This window comes from Phocoena phocoena, chromosome 2 (genome assembly GCF_963924675.1).
Source record: "Phocoena phocoena chromosome 2, mPhoPho1.1, whole genome shotgun sequence".
Taxonomy (NCBI): domain Eukaryota; kingdom Metazoa; phylum Chordata; class Mammalia; order Artiodactyla; family Phocoenidae; genus Phocoena; species Phocoena phocoena.
The window spans coordinates 95,150,440-95,172,796 of record NC_089220.1 but is presented as its reverse complement, the minus strand read 5'-3'; the positions used below and the strand labels follow the sequence as shown (position 1 = coordinate 95,172,796).

Here is a 22,357-nt window from a genome sequence, read left to right as displayed (position 1 = left end):
GAGGCCCGCGTACTGCAAAAAAAAAAAAAATTTTTCAGAGTACTTAAGAGTCATCGAGAGTACATATTTAAAAATTCAGGGGCTTACCTGGAGGCACAGTGGTTAAGAATCTGCCTGACAATGCAGGGGACATGGGTTCGAGCCTTGATCTGGGAAGATCCCACATGCCGCAGAGCAACTAAGCCCCGTGCGCCACAACTACTGAGCCTGTGCTCTAGAGGCTGTGCGCCACAACTACGGAGGCTGTGCTCTAGAGCCCATGAGCCACAGTTACTGAAGCCTGCGTGCCTAGAGCCCATGCTCCGCAACAAGAGAAGCCACCTCAATGAGACGCCCTCACACTGCAACAAAGAGTAGCCCTGACTCGCCACAAATAGAGAAAGCCTATGTGCAGTAATGAAGACCCAATGCAGCCAAAACTAAATAAATAAAATAAATAAATTTATAGAAAAAACATCAGATTCCATAAATAAATGATACAAATGAACTTATTTACAAAACAGAAACAGATTTACAGACTTTGCAAACCAACTTATGGTTACCAAAGGGGAAGGGTGGGGGGTGTGTGGGAGGGATAAATGAGGAGTTTGGGATTAACATATACACGCTATTATATATAAAGTAGATAATCAACAAGGACCTACTATACAGCCCAGGGAACTCTACTCAATACTCTGTAATAACGTATATGGGAAAAAAATCTGAAAAAGTATAGATGTATGTATGTGTATAACTGATTCACTTTGTTGTACACTGGAAACTAACACAACATTGTAAATAACTATACTCCAATATAAAATAAAAATTAAATTTAAAAAAATGGAAAAAAAAATCAGATTCCAGACCTCACTCCCCGAGTTTCTGCAGTGTAATTGGTCCACAGATTACACTCTGAGAAGCACTAATGGAAAGAATGTTAGGGATAGCTCTAGTTTTAGGAATGATTTTATTATTACTGTAAATAGTTCTGTTGAGCAGTATTTAAAATACTGTTGTGACTGTTGTTGGGTCAGCAGTGATAGGGTTTAAAAAATAACTTTTTCCCTGATTAATAAATATAAAATTACTTTTGGATACTGGAATTCAGGTTTTTTAGTTGTATTTGAAACTTCCACCTCTAGATAGTCATGAAATCTTGAATAAATTATTTTATTGTTAAATATTTTAAAAGTATTATAATAAGAGAGGATATTGCCATTTATTAAATTATTACTTGCCAAGCAATTAATGTATAACTTGCCTATAAAAAGCCTTGACATGGCTTTACATTGCACTATACTTTCACAAAAGGACATTTTTTTAAAAATTTTTATTGCGGTACACGGGCCTCTCACTGTTGTGGCCTCTCCCGTTGTGGAGCACAGGCTCCGGACGCGCAGGCTCAGCGGCCATGGCTCACAGGCCTAGTCACTCTGTGGCATGTGGGATCTTCCCGGACTGGGGCAGGAACCCGTGTCCTCTGCATCGGCAGGCGGACTCTCAACCACTGCGCCACCAGGGAAGCCTACAAAAGGACATTTTATGTTTGTCTACTGAAAAGAGATATCTAAACTTTTTTACTTACTGTATTTCATGGGAAAGCTGCGACTTTTAAATTTTAAATCTTTCTACACTTTAGAATGGAAACAGTAAGAAAATAGAATGGAAATTATTCAAATATAGGTCAGGTTTGTGGGTTTTATATATTATATGGTTCAAATTTGTTGGCTTTTTGGAAGGTGTATCTAGTTTTATTTTAGACATTGACTCCATAGGATTGTGTTAATTTGTACTTCTTTCTAATGTGCGTTTACTTTGTTTTTATAAACATTTATTGAGCATCTGTGTACCAGTCATTACACTGAATGCACAAAGCTCATTGTGGCATAATTCCTGCCCGTGAAGAGTTGCAGTGTAATAGGAGAGTCAGATATATAAACAAATAATTCAGTGTGACCAGTGTTATAATGGTAGAATGTAAGTAAAAAGTGCTGTGAGTGCTGCCAGGATGTCAGAAGAGGCTTCACTGCAGAGGTGATGATTTAGCTAGATCCTGATGTAATCATAGGAGTTTGTAGGCGGAAAAGAGAGGGAGGGATACCCTAAGAATAAGAATGTGTTTATAGGGGCCTCCCCTGGTGGTCCAGTGGGGAAGATTCTGCGCTCCCTGTGCAGGGGGCTTGGGTTCCATCCCTGGTCGGGGAACTAGATCCTGCATGCATGCCGCAACTAAGAGTTTGCATGCCACAACTAAGAAGCCTACATGCCTCATTGAAGATCCCGCATGCCGCAATGAAGACCCTGCGCAGACCCCCCAAAAAAAGATTGTGTTTGTAGACATGGAAGGAAGCCTGGAAGACATGCTTTGTTTGGGTGTGGCAAACAGCCTGATATGGTAGAATAGTAAGTGGAATCATTGGAAATTATTTTAAAAACAGTATTTTGAAAATAATAGTGAAATATTTACATCCTTGTTTCAGATCATAGTCTTCAGTTGAAGAAAATGATAATATGGTTGTGCTTGTGGATACTCCTTTGAAAACATATCTTTCTCTTTTTTCTTTCTCTCTCTCTGTTTCAGCAACTCAAGTGTCAGTGGCTTAAAACTGGCCAGTTTTTTTTGAGTTCCGTGACATACAATTTAGCATGGGACCCTCAAGGTATTTAGCAATTATCTTTAGAAATTATGAAAAGTTAATATTTGTTTTAAGTGTGTGATTACAATGTGATGTAGTCTCCCATAATAAGAAAATGGTCAGTAGTAGTCTCTTTTTGCTAGTGAATGAGTATACTTTTCTCTTTTTCATATACACTGCTTTGTACAGTGCTTAATTTACTGTTAGTTCTGTGCTTTCCCCCGCTACTTTTGAATGTTTTGTTCCAAGAAACAGTGATGATTTCTTTCATTAATTAATGTGCTGCACTTTACTCTTACTGTGTTTATTAAGAAATAAAATCAGAAGTAAAACAAGGTAAGAAAAACCCTATCTCACTTTGGTATTTGTATTTCGGGAAATTACTGTCTTTAATATTGAACGTTTAGAAACTTTTGATGATAATGGCTGTTGTCCCTTTTTACATTCACAACTAGTGAGGGTAATTTTAATAGTCCATGTAGAAAAACAAATTTCATTAATCTTTAGTTGTGTCTTATATCCTGAGAATATTCTGTGTTGTATATATTCTGTGTTGAATATTCTGTGTTGGGGTTTGTTTTGTTATTCTACTTCTGTTGTTATTTTTTTTTTAAAGTTTTACCTGATAGACAACTAGCTCTTTGTCAGGAGGCTTTTCTTTTTTGTTCTCAAGTTTCCCTCAAGTTTTCTTGTCAGTGGATTCTAACTTTTAAATGGATATACTCCACAAGTGGTTTTCATAGACAGTATTGCTTATTTTTCACAGAATAGTTTATAGACCTAAGCAGAAGCCCACATGTGCGTTTATTTCTCTAGATAATCCTTGCTTATTCATCTGAACATTCTTTAATTTTCAGATAACAGATTGTTGACAGCAACTGATTCTATTCAGTTGTGGGCTCCTCCAGGGGGTGACATTCTGGAAGAGGAGGAAGAAATCGATAATAAAATTCCTCCTGTTTTAAATGATTGGAAGTGCATCTGGCAGTGCAAGTTAGTGTCTAACTCTGTTATGTTCATTAATTAAAAAAATGCTTCCTGAGATATGTTCTTAGAAGCCTAGAAAAATAGACTTTTTCTAACCAAAACCCATTATAACATCATCCTTTAATCTGTGCTACAACTGATTGTTTTAAAAAAGGATGAAAGTATTTTCATAGTTAATAACCTCAGGACTTCTGTTGAGAAGGTTGATATGTAGGAATTATTCATTAATGCATGAGATATAGGTGGGATAGGGAGAGGGAAGATGTGAAAGTTGTGAGACACTCTTTCAGGTGGAAGGATTATGTGAAGGGATCCATTAACAATATGGAGTATGTGAAGGGATCCAACTAGCCAGGGAAGATGATGAGCTCAGTTTTCAAAATGTTACATTAGGATGTCGGTGGGGCATGTAGGTTGCGATACCGTTTATGCATGTTAATTGCATTCTTTTTTGGCTCCCGAAAGTGAGCTTTGGATTAGCTTTAATGAATTAATTTGTATTTTTAGGGAGGTGAAATATTTAGATTTATTTTTAGAGAGGTGAAAACACTCTTGTTTTGATGATGTTATGAAAATCTTTTTTTTTAATTAAAAAAAATTTTTTTTTGACCATTTATATATATAGTGTTCCAGATTTTAAAAATGCTAACTGTTCAATTTTGTTTTTTTAGAACCTCAGTATCTGTACATTTGATGGAGTGGTCCCCTGATGGTGAATATTTTGCTACTGCTGGAAAGGTAAAGGACCAAACAAAACAAAAGTGTTCCTTGTTCATTCTCATTTTCAGTTTTTTCATCTGTAAAATTAGGATAATCCTACATTACAAAGATGGCCTGAGGAATAGTGATAGTTTTTGTAAAAGATCTGCTATGTTTCCCATAGGTAGTTGGCATTTGGTAAATAATGGCTATTATTTTTATTCTTATTTGACCCTCATGAAAATTTATGGTTTTTAAAATTAATTTTTAGGTTTAAAAAATAGCATATGTACATAATTTGAAAAGTAAAATATTACTACTAGATTTACAATGAAAAGATGCACTCCCTTCTTCTTACTCTTAATTCCTGTGTCCTAGAGGCAGTGATTCATAAAATTGCAGTTTAGTATTTCTTTACATATTCTTTAGTAGCTTGATTATGCTCCGATTTAAAATTTTTTAAATTTCTTTTCCTTTTGGTTTTATGTATAATTTCTGGCCATGCTACTATGGAGGCTGAGACTTTAGTTCTCTAGCTGATGTCCCAACCTCATCTCCACTTAGCACATACACATATTCACTTCCCTTCCTCCTGTCTTTCTGATATAAGCATCTCATAATATTTGGGAAAATCACTATTTATTATTCACATTATTAAGAGTGTGTAAAAGATTTTTCATGGAATAATTACTTTGGTGTTAGTAATTACTTTGTTTTACTGTTTGCTTAGTTTTCTATATACCTAATTCATCCCTCACACCTCTGACATTCTTTGGATCTTCTCTCAGTATAATCCCACGTAGGAGGTATCCTGGAAATGTCTGTTCTCTTTGCTCCAATCTGGCTTAGTTGTTCTCTGAGTCTAAAATAATAGAGCTCTCATATCAGGATTTTCTTTTACCAACCTCGGGAGATTCTCTTTGCCCATCTCCTTTGTTAAATTCCCGGTTACTTCACATCATTTATCATCTTCTTTCCTTGTTTTGATGGAGATATCCTCCAGTAGGTCCCTGAGGAAAGATGAATGGGAAAAAAACATTTTTGAGGCCTTGCAAGTCTGAACAGGTCTTTCTTCTTCGTTATGCTTTATTTGATTGGGCATAGCATTGGCTTGGAACTAATTTTCCTTCAGAATTTTAAAAATCATGCTTCTGTTGCCTTCCAGCTTCCAGTGTTGCTGTTTGAGAGGTATAGTGCCATTATGACCATGCTCTCCCAGCTCTAGCTCTTAGAGGTTTTAAGAATGTTCCCCTTATCCCGGTGTTCTAAAATTTCAATATATCGTGGTATGGGTCAGTCATCTATAAATATTTTAGTATGTATCTCTAAGGGATAAAGACTTTTTTTGTGCAGGCAATCTGATGCGCCTGTTCAGTCTGAAAACTCATGTCCTTCAGTTCAGGGGGATTATTTTATATTATTCCTTTTGTGTTATTTCCTTCCTTTCGTGTTCTCTTTTCTCTCTTTCTGGATCTCCCCTTATTCAGATGTGGATCCTTCTATACTGATCCCTAATTTTCTCTTTTTTTCCCCCCCTCTTCATTAAAAAAAATTTTTTTTTTTGTTTAAATTCTGGTTGGAGTGTTCAGCTTTAACTTAGAAGTAATTTTTTCCTGCTATCACATTTTTGATTTTCCAGAATATTTTTCTGATTCTATGAATACTCCTTTTTAAATACATAATATTTCCTAAGTATAAAATGAATATATAAAAAACATATATAAGATAATAATTAAACAAGTGCACATGTATGTACCTGCTACCCAGTTGAGACAAAGGACATAAAACTAATGGGTTACTATTTTCCTCTTGCATCTCCTCATTTCCCCCTCACCTATGCAACCGGAATCCTGAATTTTCTGTTTTATTTCATTGCTTTTAAAAAAAAATAGTTTCACAGGTGTAAATTCCCAAAGAATATAATTTTTATTTTTGAATAGTTTTGAACTTATAAAAATGATACCATATGGTTATTGAAATATACCTTCAAGATATTAAAAAATAAATTTGTGACGATTATCAATTATGTACTTCTTAGTTAATGTATTCAGCAAGAAAAAATTACATTTAAAAATCACAGGTTAAAGTTTAATTGTATTTAGTTGTTGTGTATGAATTAAAATTTCCATATTATACTTTACAGGGCAAGGATAGGTTTTCCAAGAACATCAGAATTCACCCAAGGCTTTTTGAGTTAATCTTTAGTTGTAGAACACTCAACTGTTTTGTGGTTGAACAATTGCTTGGCACAGAGGTAGTTAGTTGCTCAATAGTTGATGACATTATAGACAGGAAGACTGTATAACATTATAGACAGAAAGATTGCGATCATGTGCGGTTTAGCAGTAAACTAATAACGGTTTCAATGTAGTGAGGAGTGTAAAAAATATTTGGAGGTATCTGCAGCAGCTGTCATGTAATATTAAAACATCTGTGATTTCTGTTAGAGACCAAGTCACAAGTACTGCTAACATCATTTTGGTATGTTTATATTCATAACTGAAATTTAGCATTTCCTTCAATTAGCAGTTACAAAAATAGAGAAGTAATTTTTTTCCCCTACTCAAGTTCATTGTAGCTCTGGGTCTTGGTTTTCTTGGTTTCTCAAGAAGCAGACCCCCAGACAAGCATTCGAGTTCAAGTAATTAATATGGGCAATGCTCACAAAAAAATATACTGGATTTGAGGCAGGGAAGTGAAGGTGCTTAAAAAAGAGTGTATTATCATGCAGGTGATTAACAAGATTAAATCTGTGGCTAACTCTGGGAGTTAGTGGTCCTCACAACATTATGTTCCTCACACTTGTTCTTCAGACACATCACACATACACACATGGGTTGAAGGATGGTGAGAGCAGAGCATTAATTCTCAGCACTTACAAACAATTCCTGGAAGACTCAGGCAAAGATATGTGGCTGCTGTCAACTGGAACTGGCTCACTAAAATGCTAACGCATGAGAGGATACAGTTGAGGTATCAGAAATATTTTTTATATCTGGAATTCTATCTGCAGGTGCCTTGGGTCAGAAGACCTCAGAACCTCTGGTCTAAAATCTGGACATTTAATTTTTTGCCTTCCACATTTAGATCTAAAACCTACGTGGAATAGTTTTTAGGTATGGTTTGAGGAAGAGGTCAGGTTTCACTTTTTCTGTATGGATATCCAGTTGTCCAGCACAATTTGTTGAAAAGCCTCTTGTTTCTCCATTGCTCTTTATTGCCACCTTTGTCAAAATCAAATGTCCATACTAGTGTGGCTCTGTTTCTGGATTCTTTTCTCTAGTCCATTGGTCTTTCCTTGTAGTAATGCCACCTTCGTTGCTATAGCTTTTAAATTGTCTTGATATCTGGTTAGAGCAAGTCTTCCCATCTTGTTTTCCTTCTTTAAGATTATCCTATCTATTTTTGGCCCTTTGTATTTCCATATAAATTTTAGAATGAACATAATAAATTTTATAAAACAAACAGAAAACCTCTTGTGATTTTGATTGATATTTCATTGACTCTATAGATCAGTTTTGGGAGAATTGACGTCTTTACAGTTGAGTCTTCTCATCTATGAACACGATATAGTCTTTAATTTAGATCTTTTTACTTCTCCCAGTAAGGTTTTATAATTTTTTCTAGAGGTCCTAAATATCTTTTTTTAGATTCATGCCTAAGTATTTGATATTTTTGATGTCAAAAATGATATGAATGGTATCATTTTATAATTATTACTGGTATATAGAAATGCAATTAATTTTTGTATATTGGGTTTATACCTAGCAATCTTAATAAACTCATTAATTCTAACAAGTCCTCTGTAGATCCTTTTGAATTTTCTATGTGCATAATTCTGTTACTTATGAATAATGGCAGTTTTATTTCATCTTTTCTAACTTTTAAGTGTTTTGTGTCTTCTTTTTTTCTGCAGTATCTAGGACCTCCAGTATAGTGTTGAGTAAAGGTGAGAGTAGGTATCTTTTCCTTGTTCCCAGTATCAAAAAGATGCCTTTCACTGTGTCGCCATTAAGTGTGATATTTACTGTAGGTGTTTACTATAGATACTGTTTTTCTGATAAAGGAAGTTTCCTTCTTATTTGTAGATTGCTAGGATTTTTCTTTTTTAAATCACAAATGATGTTGAATCTTAGCAAATACTTTTTCTGCATCTAATGATATTATCATTATTTTCTTATTTAATGAGATGAAATATGTTGGACTTATTTTCAAGTGTTAAATAAATCTTGTGTTACTGGAATAATCTCAACTTGATTGTAATGTATTGTCCTTGCTGGATTTGCTTTGCTAATATTTTATTTAGGATTTATGAGATCTCTGTATTAAAGTGAGGCTTGGCAAATAATTTTTCCTTTTTTGTACAGGTATACCTGGTTTTATTGTGCTTTGCTTTTTTGTGCTTTGCAGATAATGTGTTTTTTAACACAGTGAAGGTTTGTTTCAACCCTGTGTTGTCAGATCATGGTTAGCATTTTTAGTAATAAAGTATTTTAAAATATTAAGGTATGTACATTTTTAAAGACGTAGTGCTATTGCACACTTAATAGTTTTTCTCAAACTTTTTTAGATGTTCAGCCTTTTTTGTTTTTCTCAGCCTTTTTTGTTTTTAATGTATACATTTAACACTATAGATTTCCCTTTAAGCTTAGCTTTATCCCGTAAGTTTTTTTTAATTCCATAACTTTTGATGTGTATTATTTTTATTATTATTCTAAATATAAATTTTTCTGATTTTCAGTGTGATTCACTTTTTGATTCATGGGTTGTCCAGAGTATGGATTAGAGTCAGGCTCAGTTGTTTTGGGGTGGTGGTGGATGGTGCAGAAGTATTTTATTGGCGGTGACAACTTTTATTTTGCATTATTAAGTAAAACTTACGAGTAATTTTAGACTAATAAATACTGATACTGTTATGATAGTGACTGGTAGCTGTTGACAGTTACGTACCAGAAACTGTGCCTTCAAAAGCCTGTGGGGCAACTGTTTTACAGAAGGGGAAACTGCAGTTTAAGAACTTCCCTCAGAATACAGAGATAGTCAGAAGGTGGAGCTGGGATTTTAACCCAGATGTTTTAGATTTCACAGCACCAAAATCAGCTGGCTTTGTATTTCATTGAGAAAATATTTATTGCAAATGCATACGTAGGGATGCTTTGAGGCCTGGGTTGAGTATGCATTCTTCTAGGAAAGGTTTATATAGTTTCTGCCAGGCACCTGGGGGCACACACAGTTTAAACTAAATTCTCAGCTTGGAAGTTGTGCCACACAGTGTGCGCTTGGGTCTCATGAGGCCTGTTTTGTCGTTACAGATGCCCAGCGGAGACTTTTTCTTTCACTCAGAGTTCAGGTGCAGATGAACCCTTCCTTACCATATTCCTTTACAGAGAGGGTGTTTTTCTTGATTTCATCCTTTCATTTAGCGATAGTCCTTAGGGGTCTTTCTCTTTGTTTGTTTGTTTTTTATGGTGTTATGCAGGCACCTCTGATCTGACTTATCACCTTGCGTGAACACCGTGTGTTGTCTCTATGTAGCTCCTGTATTTTAAACTGAAGCTCTATGCCATTGGGTGTTGGTAGAGTCCCATATGACAGTCCATGCTCCCACTTTAGCATTTGTGTACTATGGATTCTTACCTGAGAAAATAGATGTAATCAGAAGGGAACTTTGATAAACTCCCACCACCTAGCTGCATCTGTTCATCTCCCTACATGTGTGCATGTATGTTCTGCCTTCCCTTGTGTTGCCATGGATGAATGGTCTGCTTTTATACAAGGCCAGTTCTTCCACTTGTAAACTAGATTCCGTTTGTCCTTGCTTATTCAGGGACCTCAGTATTGCAGTGCTCTCCTCTCTTCTCAATTAGTTTTCCCTTCTCCATTGGGGCATCACATTAGCGTATGTTATGGACTGAATGTTTGTCCCCCCTCCCCATTCATATGCTGAAGCCCTAACCCCCCAAAGTGATGATCTTTGGAGATGGGACCTTTTGGAGGTTAAGGTTAGATAAAGTCATGAGGGTGGCCCTCATGATAGGAACAGTACCCTTATAAGAAGAGATACCAGAGAGCTTGTTCTCTCTCTACCACATGAAGACACAGTAAGAAGGTTGCTGTCAAAAAGCCAGGAAGAGAGGTCTCAACCAGAACCTGACCATGCTGACACTCTGATCTTAAGACTTCTGGCCTCCAGAATTGTGAGAAAATAAATTTCTGTTGTTCAGGCCGCCCAGTCTGTAGTATTTTTTTATGGCAGCCTGAGCTGACTAATACAGCACAGCATACCGAATGTGCTATAATCTTGCCCATTCTAAAACAAACGAACGACAACAATAACAAAAACCATCTCTTGACCGTCTCTCTCAGTTTCTGTTAATTCTGTGCCCTCCTTATAACACCTCGAAAGGGTTGCCTATCGCTGCTGTCTCCAAGTTTTTCTCCTCATTTTCTATTGCAATAGTTATTCTCTTTACCGAGAAAAATCCTTCCCCCAGAGACCTGCGTGGCTTTCCCCCTTAACTTCTTAAATGTCACTGTCTCAGTGAGGCTTTACCTAAGCATCCGTTTAAATTGCATCTCACCTACCACTGTACTTTCTGTTTCCTTTGCCTGCCTCAATTTTACTTGTAACACTATCACTAGGAGTTTGTATTAGTTTTCTGTTATTGCATAACAAATTGCCACAAACTCAGCAACTTAAGACCACACATTTATTATCCCAGCTTCCGTGGGTTTGGTGTCCGGACATAGCTGGGTGCCGTGATCAGGGCACTTTTGGCTGCAGTAAAGGTGTCAGCTGGGATGAATTCTGACCTGGAGACTTGACTAGGGCAGAACCCTTTTCCAAGCTCACTCACGTTGTTGGCAGAATTTATTTTTTTGTAGCTGAATGACAGGGCTTGTAGTCGATTTCCCTCATACATTCTTAATGTTTCTGATTATCTCCTTTTGCTCACCCAGTGTGTGACGTTTGCCTCTGCCGTGTGTTACAGCTGGCTAAACTTTGAGACTATTTTAGGATATATGGTCGTTTGACAGGGTCACTTGTTGCTTTAAAAACTGTTAATGAGCCGTGAAAGATGATCTTTATTCATTGTCTAAGCATCTTCTGATTATTGGAACTCCCTAATGAATCTGAAAGATACCTTTGTGCTTCAGACAAAACTATGTAAAAAGACTAAAAGTACGTCCTCTTAAATGGAGCAGCTGGATTTTAAGCTCCTCAAAGGCGATTCTGTTTGTGCACTGCATAATGCCTAATACATTTTTTCTCTGAATTTTTATTGCACACAGCCTTAGCAATTGATTATTGAGTACGTTTTTTCATTGTATTAGTCATGTTCCGTTAAGCTTTTTTTTTTTGCGGTACGCGGGCCTCTCACTGTTGTGGCCTCTCCCGTTGCGGAGCACAGACTCCGGACGCGCAGGCTCAGCGGCCATGGCTCACGGGCCCAGGCGCTCCACGGCATGTGGGATCTTCCGGGACCGGGGCACGAACCCGTGTCCCCTGCATCGGCAGGCGGACTCTCAACCACTGCGCCACCAGGGAAGCACCCCCGCCCCCCTTAAGCTCTTAATGTTCAATTCTCCTAAGAGCTAAGTGTTTCACATTTCTGAGGGAAAGATAAGAATGCCTTTGAGATTGACATATATAAAATAGATAATAAGAACCTACTTTATAGCACAAGGATATATATATATATCCTACTATATATAAAATAGATAACTAATAAGAACCTACTGTATAGCACAGGGAACTCTACTCAATACTCTGTAATGGCTTATATGGGAATAGAATCTAGAAAAGAGTGGATAACTGAGTCACTTTGCTGTACAGCAGAAAGTAACACAACATTGTAAATCAACTATACTCCAATGAAAATTAATTGAAAAAAAAAGAATGCCTTTGGGGGTTAATAAATTATGTCGTGGATTTTAAAAACTTATTTCTTCACTTTTTTGAGAAGATAACCACATCTTATTAAGATGCTCTTAATAAAAAGAACAGAAACTAACTTTGTAATGTTGGCTTCCTCTCCTCTTCAATCTGTTCTGCTGCTGTTAATAAAGCCTGACTTGTTTGTCTGACTTGATGAAACAGATGGTGACTGTGATCTACCACTAGAAGGCATTTTCCAGCACCTCTGCTACACATGACAGAATTTCAGCTCAGGTGTTTGGGGATTCAAATCCGATTACCTTCTGGATTTTTAATATTATAGTTCATTGAGTACTTTTGATGGTAGGATCTATTTTTAAAAAAAAAATAAATTTATTTATTTATGTATTTATTTTTGGCTGTGTTGGGTTTTTGTTGCTGTGTGTGGGCTTTCTCCAGTTGCGGCGAGCCGGGACTACTCTTTGTTGCGGTGCTCGGGCTTCTAATTGCGGTGGCTTCTCCTGTTGCAGAGCACGGGCTCTAGGCACACGGGCTTCGGTAGGTGCGGCACACGGGCTCAGTAGTTGTGGCTTGCGGGCTCTAGAGTGCAGGCTCAGTAGTTGTGGCGCATGGGCTTAGTTGCTCCACGGCATGTAAGATTTTCCCAGACCAGGGCTCGAGCCTGTGTCCCCTGCATTGGCAGGTGGATTCTTAACCACTGCACCACCAGGGAAGTCCTGTATATTAATTTTGTATCCAGCAACTTTACTGAATTCACTGACGAGCCCTAGTAGTTTTCTGGTAGTGTCTTTAGGATTTTCTTTGAATAGTATCATGTCTGCAAACAGTGACAGTTTTACGTCTTCCTTTCCAATTTGTATTCCTTTTCTTTCTTTTTCTTCACGGATTGCTGTGGCTCAGACTTCCAAAACTTATGTTGAATAAAAGTGGTGAGAGTAGACATCCTTGTCTTGTTCCTGATCTTAGAGGAAATGCTTTCAGCTTTTCACTGTTGAGTGTGATGTTAGCTGTGGGCTTGTCATATATGACCTTTATTATGTTGAGGTAGGTTCCCTCTATGCCTACTTTCTGGAGAGTTTTTATCATTAATGGGTGTTGAATTTTGTCAGAAGCTTTTTCTGCATCTATTGAGGTGATCATATGGTTTTTATTCTTCAATTTATCAATGTGGTATATCACATTGATCTGCAGATATTGAAAAACCCTTGCATCCCTGGGATAAATTCCACCTGATCATGGTGTATGATCCTTTTAATGTGTTGTTGGATTTGGTTTGCTAATATTTTCTTGAGGATTTTTTTTTTTTTTTTTTTTTTCGGTACGCGGGCCTCTCTCACTGTTGTGGCCTCTCCCGTTGTGGAGCACAGGCTCCGGACGCGCAGGCTCAGCGGCCATGGCTCACGGGCCCAGCCGCTCCGTGGCATGTGGGATCTTCCTGGACCGGGGCACGAACCCGTGTCCCCTGCATCGGCAGGCGGACTCTTAACCACTGGGACACCAGGGAAGCCCTGTTGAGGATTTTTGCATCTATGTTCATCAGTGATAATGGCCTGTAATTTTCTTTTTTTGTGATATCTTTGTCTGGTTTTTGTATCAGGGTGATGCCGGCCTCATAGAATGAGTTCCGCAGTATTCCTTCCTCTGCAGTGTTTTGGAATAGTTTCATAAGCATAGGTGTTAAGTCTTCTCTAAATGTTTGGTAGAATTCACCAGTGAAGCCATCTGGTCCTGGACTTTTGTTTATTGGGAGTTTTAAAATTACTGATTCAATTTCATTACTGGTAATTGGCCTGTTCATATTTTCTATTTCTTCCTGGTTCAGTCTTGGGAGTTTGTACCTTTCTAAGAATTTGTCCATTTCTTCTAGGTTGTTCATTTTATTGGTGTATATTTGCTTGTAGTAGTCTCTTATGATCCTTTGTATTTCTGTGGTGTCAGTTATAACTTCTCCTTTTCCATTTCTGATTTTATTGATTTGGGCCCTCCATGGTATGTGTGTGTATATACACACAATGAAATACAACTCAGCCATAAAAAAGAATGAAATTTTGCCATTTGCAGCAACATGGGTGGACTTGGAGGGCATTACACTAAGTGAAATAAGTCAGAGAGACAAATACTGTATGATATCACTTATATGTGGAATCTAAAAAATACGACAAACTAGTGAATAAAACAAAAAAGCAGACTCACAGATACAGAGAACAAACTAGTGGTTACCAGTGGGGAGAGGGAAGTGGGAGAGGGCAATGTCGGGATAGGGGATTTTAAAAAGGGGGTTATTATGGGATTATATGAAATCGTGTGTGTGAAACTTTGGAAAATTGTAAAGCATTATATTTGTTCAATAAAAACAAATACTGTTCATGTTTATGAAGTTTATATCTGAACACTTTCTATAATTTCTATTTTTTAAAATTTGAATGTAACTTAAAATACCTTGTTTTTTTCAAAACCATTTTTCTTTAATAGAGGATTACTCTTTTGAGGAAAAAAACTGGGCTTTCTAAGAGCTAAGGTGAGAAGAATTTTTGAGGAGGGTGATTTTGGCGGGAAGGGAAGCAGCTGGCTACAGAATGTTCCCTGAAGCTTTTCCTCCTCTTGAGAGCGTGTCTCTGTACCTAGATTTAGTGTTTTGGTTATTTAAGAATTGGCTTATTGACCTTTATTCCCCCCCCCCCCTTTTTTTTTTTTTTTCCGGTACACGGGCCTCTCACTGCCGCGGCCTCTCCTGTTGCAGAGCACAGGCTCTGGACGTGCAGGCTCAGCGGCCATGGCTCACGGGCCCAGCCACTCCGCGGCATGTGGGATCTTCCGGGACCGGGGCACAAACCCGTGTCCCCTGCATCGGCAGGTGGACTCTCAACCACTGTGCCACCAGGGAAGCCCTTTATTCCCCCTTTAACATGGAAATATCTTTACTTCTTTAACATAATATGTATTTATTATTAAGAGGAACATGCAGAGAAAATGAAAATCTCCAGCCAAATAGCCATACCCCCAGTAAAAAAAAAATGGCCACTGTTCTCTGTTTAATATATATTCTTTCAGACTTTTTTTTTTTTTTTTTTTTGCGGTACGTGGGCCTCTCACTGTTGTGGCCTCTCCCGTTGTGGAGCACAGGTTCCGGACGCACAGGCTCAGTGGCCGTGGCTCACGGGCCCAGCTGCTCTGCGGCATGTGGGATCCTCCCAGACCAGGGCACGAACCCATGTCCCCTGCATCGGCAGGCAGACTCTCAACCTCTGCGCCACCAGGGAAGCCCTCTTTTAGACTTTTTGATGCCTTTGTAAACCACACAGAAGTGTGTGTGTGTACATATTCTTTAAGCTGATTTATTCACTTACTGTATCATAGATAGATTGATGTGTCAATACAGATATATCTTTTCTTTTTAAAGGCAACATAATTTTCCATTATGTGAATGAATGTATACCATAGTTTAACTTAACCAGGTAACTATTAATGAACATTTAGTAGTTCTAATTTTTTTCTATTGCCATTAAAAATGAACATCCTTTTATATAAATCTTGTTATATCTTTTGTATAATTAACTTTATATGGTATAATTAAACCATATGTAATTAACCTAAAAGGTATAATTAACATAAAATGAAACTATTTTTTAAATGTACAGTTCAGTGTATTTTGACAAATTTAAAGACCTATGTAATCACCACCACGATCTAGTTATTGGACACTTACATCATCTCAAAAGGTTTCCTTTTGCTTCTTCCCAATTAATCCTTACTCCTATTCCTAGTTCCAGATAATAAATAGCTGCTCTGCTTTCTATCACTATTGATTAGATTTGTCTTCACTAGAGTTGTATGTAAATGAAATTGTGTAGTATACTCTATTGTGTCTGAGGTCTTACACTTAGCACAGTGTTTTGCGATTCATCTATGTTGTGTGCATCAGTAATTTGTTCTTTCTATTTGAGTTGTGTTCTGTTATATGGATATATCATAATTTGTTTATCCATTCACCTGTTGTATGGAGTTTTAGGCTAAATGAACAAAGCTACTATGACCATTCATTTGCAAGTCTTTGTATAAACATTTCACTTCTCATGGGTAAAAAATACCTATGAGTGGAATTGTTGGGTCACATGGTACGTTACAAAAAAGTACCAGGCGCTTTCCAAAGTTGTACCATTTTGCATACTCACCAACAATTGAATAATATCAGTTGCTCCACTTTCTTGCCAACATTTGGCATTGTCAGCCTTTTTAATATTAGCCATTCTAATAGTCTGGGTAGTGGTGTCTTATTGTGGTTTTCATATGTATTTCTCTGATTTCTAATGATGTTGAGCACATGCTTGTTGCCTGTCTGTATACTTTTTTTTTGGTAAAGTGTTTATTTGTCCTTTCCCCATTAAAAAAATAGGGTTTGTTTTCTCATTATTATAGAATTATGAGTTCTTTGTATATTTAGTACAATTGAAAGATAAATCTATTATATATATTTCCTCCCAGTCTGTAACTTGCCTTTTTATTTTTTTTAAACAATGTCTTTTGATGTGCAGAAGTTTTTAATTTTGAAGAAATCCAACATCAATTTTAAAAAATTGGTTTGTGCTTTTTGTGGCCTAGATTTAAAAAATCTTTGTCTACCTTGAAATCACAAAGATATTTTACTATGTTTTCTTTTACAGGTTTTATAGTTTTGACTTTTACATTTTGAGGTGGTTTTTTTGCATTTGATTTGAAGTCAGTTTTTCCCCAAAGGTATATCAAGATATTTCAGTGGCATTTTAAAAAGACAATCCACTCTCCATTGAATTTCCTAGACAACTTTGTTGAAAATCAGTTTTCCGTACATGTGTGGATCTGATCCTGGCCTCTCTGTTTTGTTCCATTGTGATATGTGTGTGTGTGTGTGTGTGTGTGTGTGTGTGTGTGTATCCCCTTACGCTAATATTATGTGTCTTGATTATTGTGGCTTTATAGTTAGTTCCAAAAACAAGTAGTTTCCTCTAACTTTGTACTTTTCTTTTAAACTATTTTTGGCGGTGTCAGTCCTTTGATTTCCATACAGATTTTGTCAGTTTCTACAAAAAAGCCTGCTGTGATTTTGATGCTATTTATGTACATTGTATCTCTATAGAACAATTTGGGAAGAATTGTACATTAGTAACATTTGGTCTTTTTTTTTTTTTTTTTTTTTTTGCGGTACGCCGGCCTCTCACTGTTGTGGCCTCTCCTGTTGCGGAGCACAGGCTCCGGACGCACAGGCTCAGCGGCCATGGCTCACGGGCCCAGCCGCTCCGCAGCATGTGGGATCTTCCCGGACCCGGGCGCGAACCCGCGTCCCCTGCATTGGCAGGCGGACTCCCAACCACTGCGCCACCAGGGAAGCCCCTGGTCTTTTTTTTTTTTAATTTTAAAATAATTAATTTTTGGCTGCTTTGGGTCTTCGTTGCTGTGTGTGGGCTTTCTCTAGTTGCAGCGAGTAGAGGCTGCTCTTCATTGCGGTGTGCAGGCTTCTTATTGTGGTGGCTTCTCTTGTTGCAGAGCGGGGGCTCTAGGCGCATGGGCTTCAGTAGTTGTGGCTCATGGGCTCTAGAACGCAGGCTCAGTAGTTGTGGTGCACGGGCTTAGTTGCTCCACAGCATGTGGGATCTTCCCGGACCAGGGATCGACCCGTGTTCCCTGCATAGGCAGGCGGATTCTTAACCGCTGCGCCACTATGGAAGTCCCACATTTGGTCTTCTTATCTACGAATGTGGTATGTTTCTCTTTTTATTTAGGTTTTCTTTCTCTTAGCAGCGTTTCATAGTTTTCAGGGTACACAATTTAAGTTTATCTTCCTAATGTAAAAGGTGTTTACAGAAATTACATTGTTAATTATTGTTAAATATAGAAATAGAATTGATTTTTGATCCTTAGTCTTATTACCTTGCTTATCAGTTCTAGCAGCCTTTTTGGGTAGTTTTCTTAGGATTTTGTGAAAAAAGACAATTTTACTTCTTCCTTTCTAATCTGTATACCTTTTATTTTTTTCCCTTACCCAATATATTGCAAGTACTAGGACCTCTAGTACAGTGTTGAGTAGAACTGATGAGAGCAGACATTCTTGTATCACTCCCAATTTTATGGGAAGAGCATTGTCTTGCACCATTATATATGATGTAAGTTGTAGGTTTATTGTAGAGTCACTCAACTTGATCATGTTGTATATGTTCCCTTTTATTTTTCCTATTCCTATATGCTGAGAGTGTTGTTCTCCCCCATGAATTATTGTTTACTTTTGTCACATGCTGTTCCTGCATATAGTGAGTTAATTATGTAGGTTTTCTTTTTCATTCTGTTACTATGATGAAATGCAATTACTGATTTTTCCAGTGTTAAACCCACTTCACTTTGCTGGGATAAACTCCACTTGGTCATGATTTGCTTTTTTTTTAAATATGCTGATGGATTAGGTTTAAAGGTGTTTGCGTCTTTGTTCATGAAAGATATTCCCGTATAGTTTTTTTATGTCTTTGGTTTTGTTATCTCGGTAATAATACTGCCCTTATACAATGAGATCTTTTCCTCAATTTTCTGAAACACTTTGTGAAGGATTGGTGCTATTTCTTCCTTAAATGTTTGGTAAAGTTCATCAGTAAAGCCACCTGGGCCTCAGATTTTAGTTGTAGTTTTAGGGTTTTGTTTTCTGGTGAGAAGACTTGAAATTGTGAATTCAGCATCTTTAATAGATGTAGAGCTATTCAGGTTTTCTGTTTCTTCCTTTGTCAATTTTTTTTGAAATTGTCTTTCGAGGGATTTAACATATTGTAGGATCTGTAGCCATGTCCCATCTTTCATTCTTGGTAATGGTAATTTGTGTTTTCTCTCTAAATATTTTTGGTCTTTCTAGATAGATTATCAATTTTATTGATCTTTTCACAAATAGGTTTTAGATTCATTGATTTCTCTATAATTTTTGTATTTTATTTCATTGGTTTTCATGCTTCTTTATATCTCTTTAATATGAGTTCTCTTTGCTCTTATTTGATGCTTCAGGTAGAAACTTAAACCATTGGTTTGAGACCTGTCTTCTTTTCTGATATAAGCATTTAAAGCTATACATTTCCTTCTAAGCACTGATGTAGCTGCAACCCCCAAATTCTTATGTTTTGCTTTCATTTTCATTCAGTTCAACATATGTTAAAATTTGCTGGGCTTCCCTGGTGGCGCAGTGGTTGGGAATCCACCTGCCGGTGCAGGGGACACGGGTTCAATCCCTGGTCTGGGAAGATCCCACATGCCGCGGAGCAACTAAGCCCGTGTGTCACAGCTGCTGAGCCTGCGCTCTAGAGCCTTCAAGCCACAGCTACTGAAGCCCACGCACCTAGAGCCCATGCTCCACAACAAGAGAAGCCACCACAATGAGAAGCCCGCACACCGCAATGAAGAGTCGCCCCCGCTCACCTCAACTAGAGAAAAGCCTGCGTGCAGCAACGAAGACCCAGTGCAGCCAAAAATAAAATAAATAAATTTTAAAAAATTGTCTTGTAATTTAGAAGTGTTTTTGTTTAGTTTATAAATATTTGGGAATTTTCGAGCTATCTTTCTTGTACTGATTTCCAGTTTAATTCTGTGTGGTTTTAGAGTTTTAGGTAGTAACAGATGATAATGGTGAGGCTGCTTCATTTGAGGGGGAAGCTGGCGGGAATGGGAAAAGGGGCTTGATTGCTCGGCTTGTGGAGGCTCTCTGACTTTCCTTTATGACTCCTTAAGGGCTCTCAGGTACCTCAAGGGTTTTTGTGGTACATAGTCTGAAACTACTGCCATAGGTTGTGCTGTAAATTTGGGAAGGTGAAAGTGATGCTAAGGTGGAGAAAGTACTTGGAGGAAAGCAACTAGTGCACTGTTAAGTGGTTGTCTCAGAATAAGTACTTAAAGAGATTTGTTGTGTAATTCAAATATCCAAATAAATGAGACCTTAGTGGAAACATACATTATGTACTATAGATTGAGAATGAATACTAAGATGGAAAAAAACAGAAGTGTTTGTCTAGCCCAGGTGAAAATATTTGGACCTATACATAATTTCATTGTTTCTTAGAGATTGAGATTTTTACATAAATGTTATCAATTTTTTATTTTCCTTCATGTACACCATAGAGGATGAAGCACTATAAAAGAGATAGTTCCTGTTAAATAAGATAAAATTATTTAGGCCTTTAACAAAATTCTTAGAACTAAGTAAAATGATAAAGTCAGTGCCTGTTGTTATACCTTTAAATTTCTTAAGTGGGCATAGAAGTGGTTCCCAAAAACTGCCTAGATGCCCTCTCATCATTTAGAGTAGGAATCAGAACACTATGGCCCATGAACCAAGAACGGATTTTACATTTTTGAAGGATTCTAAGAAAAACAAAAAAAAACAAAAAAACAAACAACCCAAGAAGAATCTGTGTCACAGGCTGTGTGGTCCACAAAGCCTAACTTACTTGACCTTTTACAGGAAGAGTTTGCTGAGTCCTGATTTAGAGTAAGAAGCAATTCATATTTAAAAAGGGTTTGTCTCATCCTTTCAGATCTCTTCAAAAAGGAGAAGATGATAACAGTGACAGATAACATGGCTTCTTTCTTATCCAGGCTAGCATCTGGTTCCAGAGTCTTTTCTTTACAGTGACCCTTGTGTGTTGAAGTGGGGGAATTTGGCTTCAGTCTCCGTTTGAAAAGTACCTTTGTGTAGAGAAGATTGATAATTGAGCACACTGACCATTTATTTCTCAAGAATGGTATTATTTAGAATAATAAGAATCATTTTAGGTTTAGTTTTGTATTATGTATAGGTCACATTTTAGTTTTTATATATAGCTTAAATTTTTTTCACACACACACACTGTATTTTATTTTTACAAGAGATAAATAAACTGACACCAGTATAGCTTAATTTTTAAAGCTTCTTCAAACCACTTAAATTTTGAAATGTGTAGATACAAATTAATTTTATATTGGCCTGTATATTTTCACAGGATGATTGTCTTTTGAAAGTGTGGTACCCTATGACTGGTTGGAAGTCTTCAATTATACCTCCGGATCATCATGAAGTGGAAAGGAGACAGGCGTCTACCCAGTTTTCCTTTGTCTATTTGGCACATCCGCGAGCTGTGACAGGTTTTTCATGGCGTAAAACTAGCAAATATATGCCCAGGTTAGACAACTGTGTCATAGAACTTCATTTTGTATTACTTACATGTTTATAAAAATAATGAAAACAAAGGTCCTTGTAATTGACACGGTGGCAACGAATAGCAGAGGTTCTGGGCATCGACTGCCTGACTTGAGATTCTGCTGTTGTTACCAGCTTCGTGAGCTTTTGACTAAATTTCTGAAGCTCTCCATGCCTCTGTAGAATGGGGGTAGTAGTAGTACCTACCTCAGAGAGTTGTATGAGACTGGAATGTGTGAGTGAGTGTGAATGCTTATACAGGCCTTTGCACATTGTGTGTGCCAGGGCGGCGTTAGCTGGTATTGTCAGTATCAGCAGCAGCAGTAGATTCCAGGAAGGAGACGTTTGCAAGTAACAGGAAAGCACACACTGAGGGAGAATAAAACATAGTAATAAACTGTCAGTAATATGCATTCTGGGAAGGCATATCATATACATACAGTGAATAAAGTGGCCAAGTTTTTCTTACCTTAGGGCTATCAACAGAAACTTCTCAAAGGATTTATTATAAGTTTTTCTTCATTGTTACAGCCATCTCTTAAAAGTGTTTAGAAGATAAAGCAAACTACAAAACAGCCCATACCAATGATTCCTGTATTACATATACAGTTCTAAAAATGCTTGCTTATAAATCTGTATTCATTCTTGAGGAAGGGTTATTTCATCTGCTAAATATATCTGAGCACTGTTTGCACTTGATGGGAAATATAGCACACCCATTATGGAGGTGCTCAGTAAATGATAAAATGGGGAATTTATACATTTTTGGAATCTAGATAAAAGGTTACTCTAAATCTGTTTAAGTTATTTGCATCTATGGAAAGCATTTGCAGAACACTTTACCTTTGACTGAGTCAGATTCTATGTAAGCATTTTTTTAATGGGAAAATTTTTTTTTTCCACAATGAGTGGTTAAACCACTTCAGCTGCTTGATGCTGTGACATTTTTGCTTAACTTAATGGAAATTGATTTATAGTTTG

At 37.2% G+C, this 22,357-nt stretch overlaps 1 protein-coding gene across 8 annotated transcripts in view; it reads left to right on the top strand.

Annotated features, from left to right (window-relative positions):
- The window catches only part of DMXL2 (Dmx like 2), a 178,019-nt gene that overhangs the window by 40,295 nt on the left and 115,367 nt on the right, over positions 1-22,357 (top strand). For all 8 annotated transcript variants that reach the window (XM_065871506.1, XM_065871505.1, XM_065871502.1 and 5 more), the window contains exons 4-7: positions 2,561-2,639; positions 3,473-3,608; positions 4,274-4,340; positions 21,180-21,358. In XM_065871506.1, coding sequence (XP_065727578.1) covers positions 2,561-2,639; positions 3,473-3,608; positions 4,274-4,340; positions 21,180-21,358 — 461 coding nt within the window. The remainder of the gene's footprint in view (positions 1-2,560; positions 2,640-3,472; positions 3,609-4,273; positions 4,341-21,179; positions 21,359-22,357) is intronic.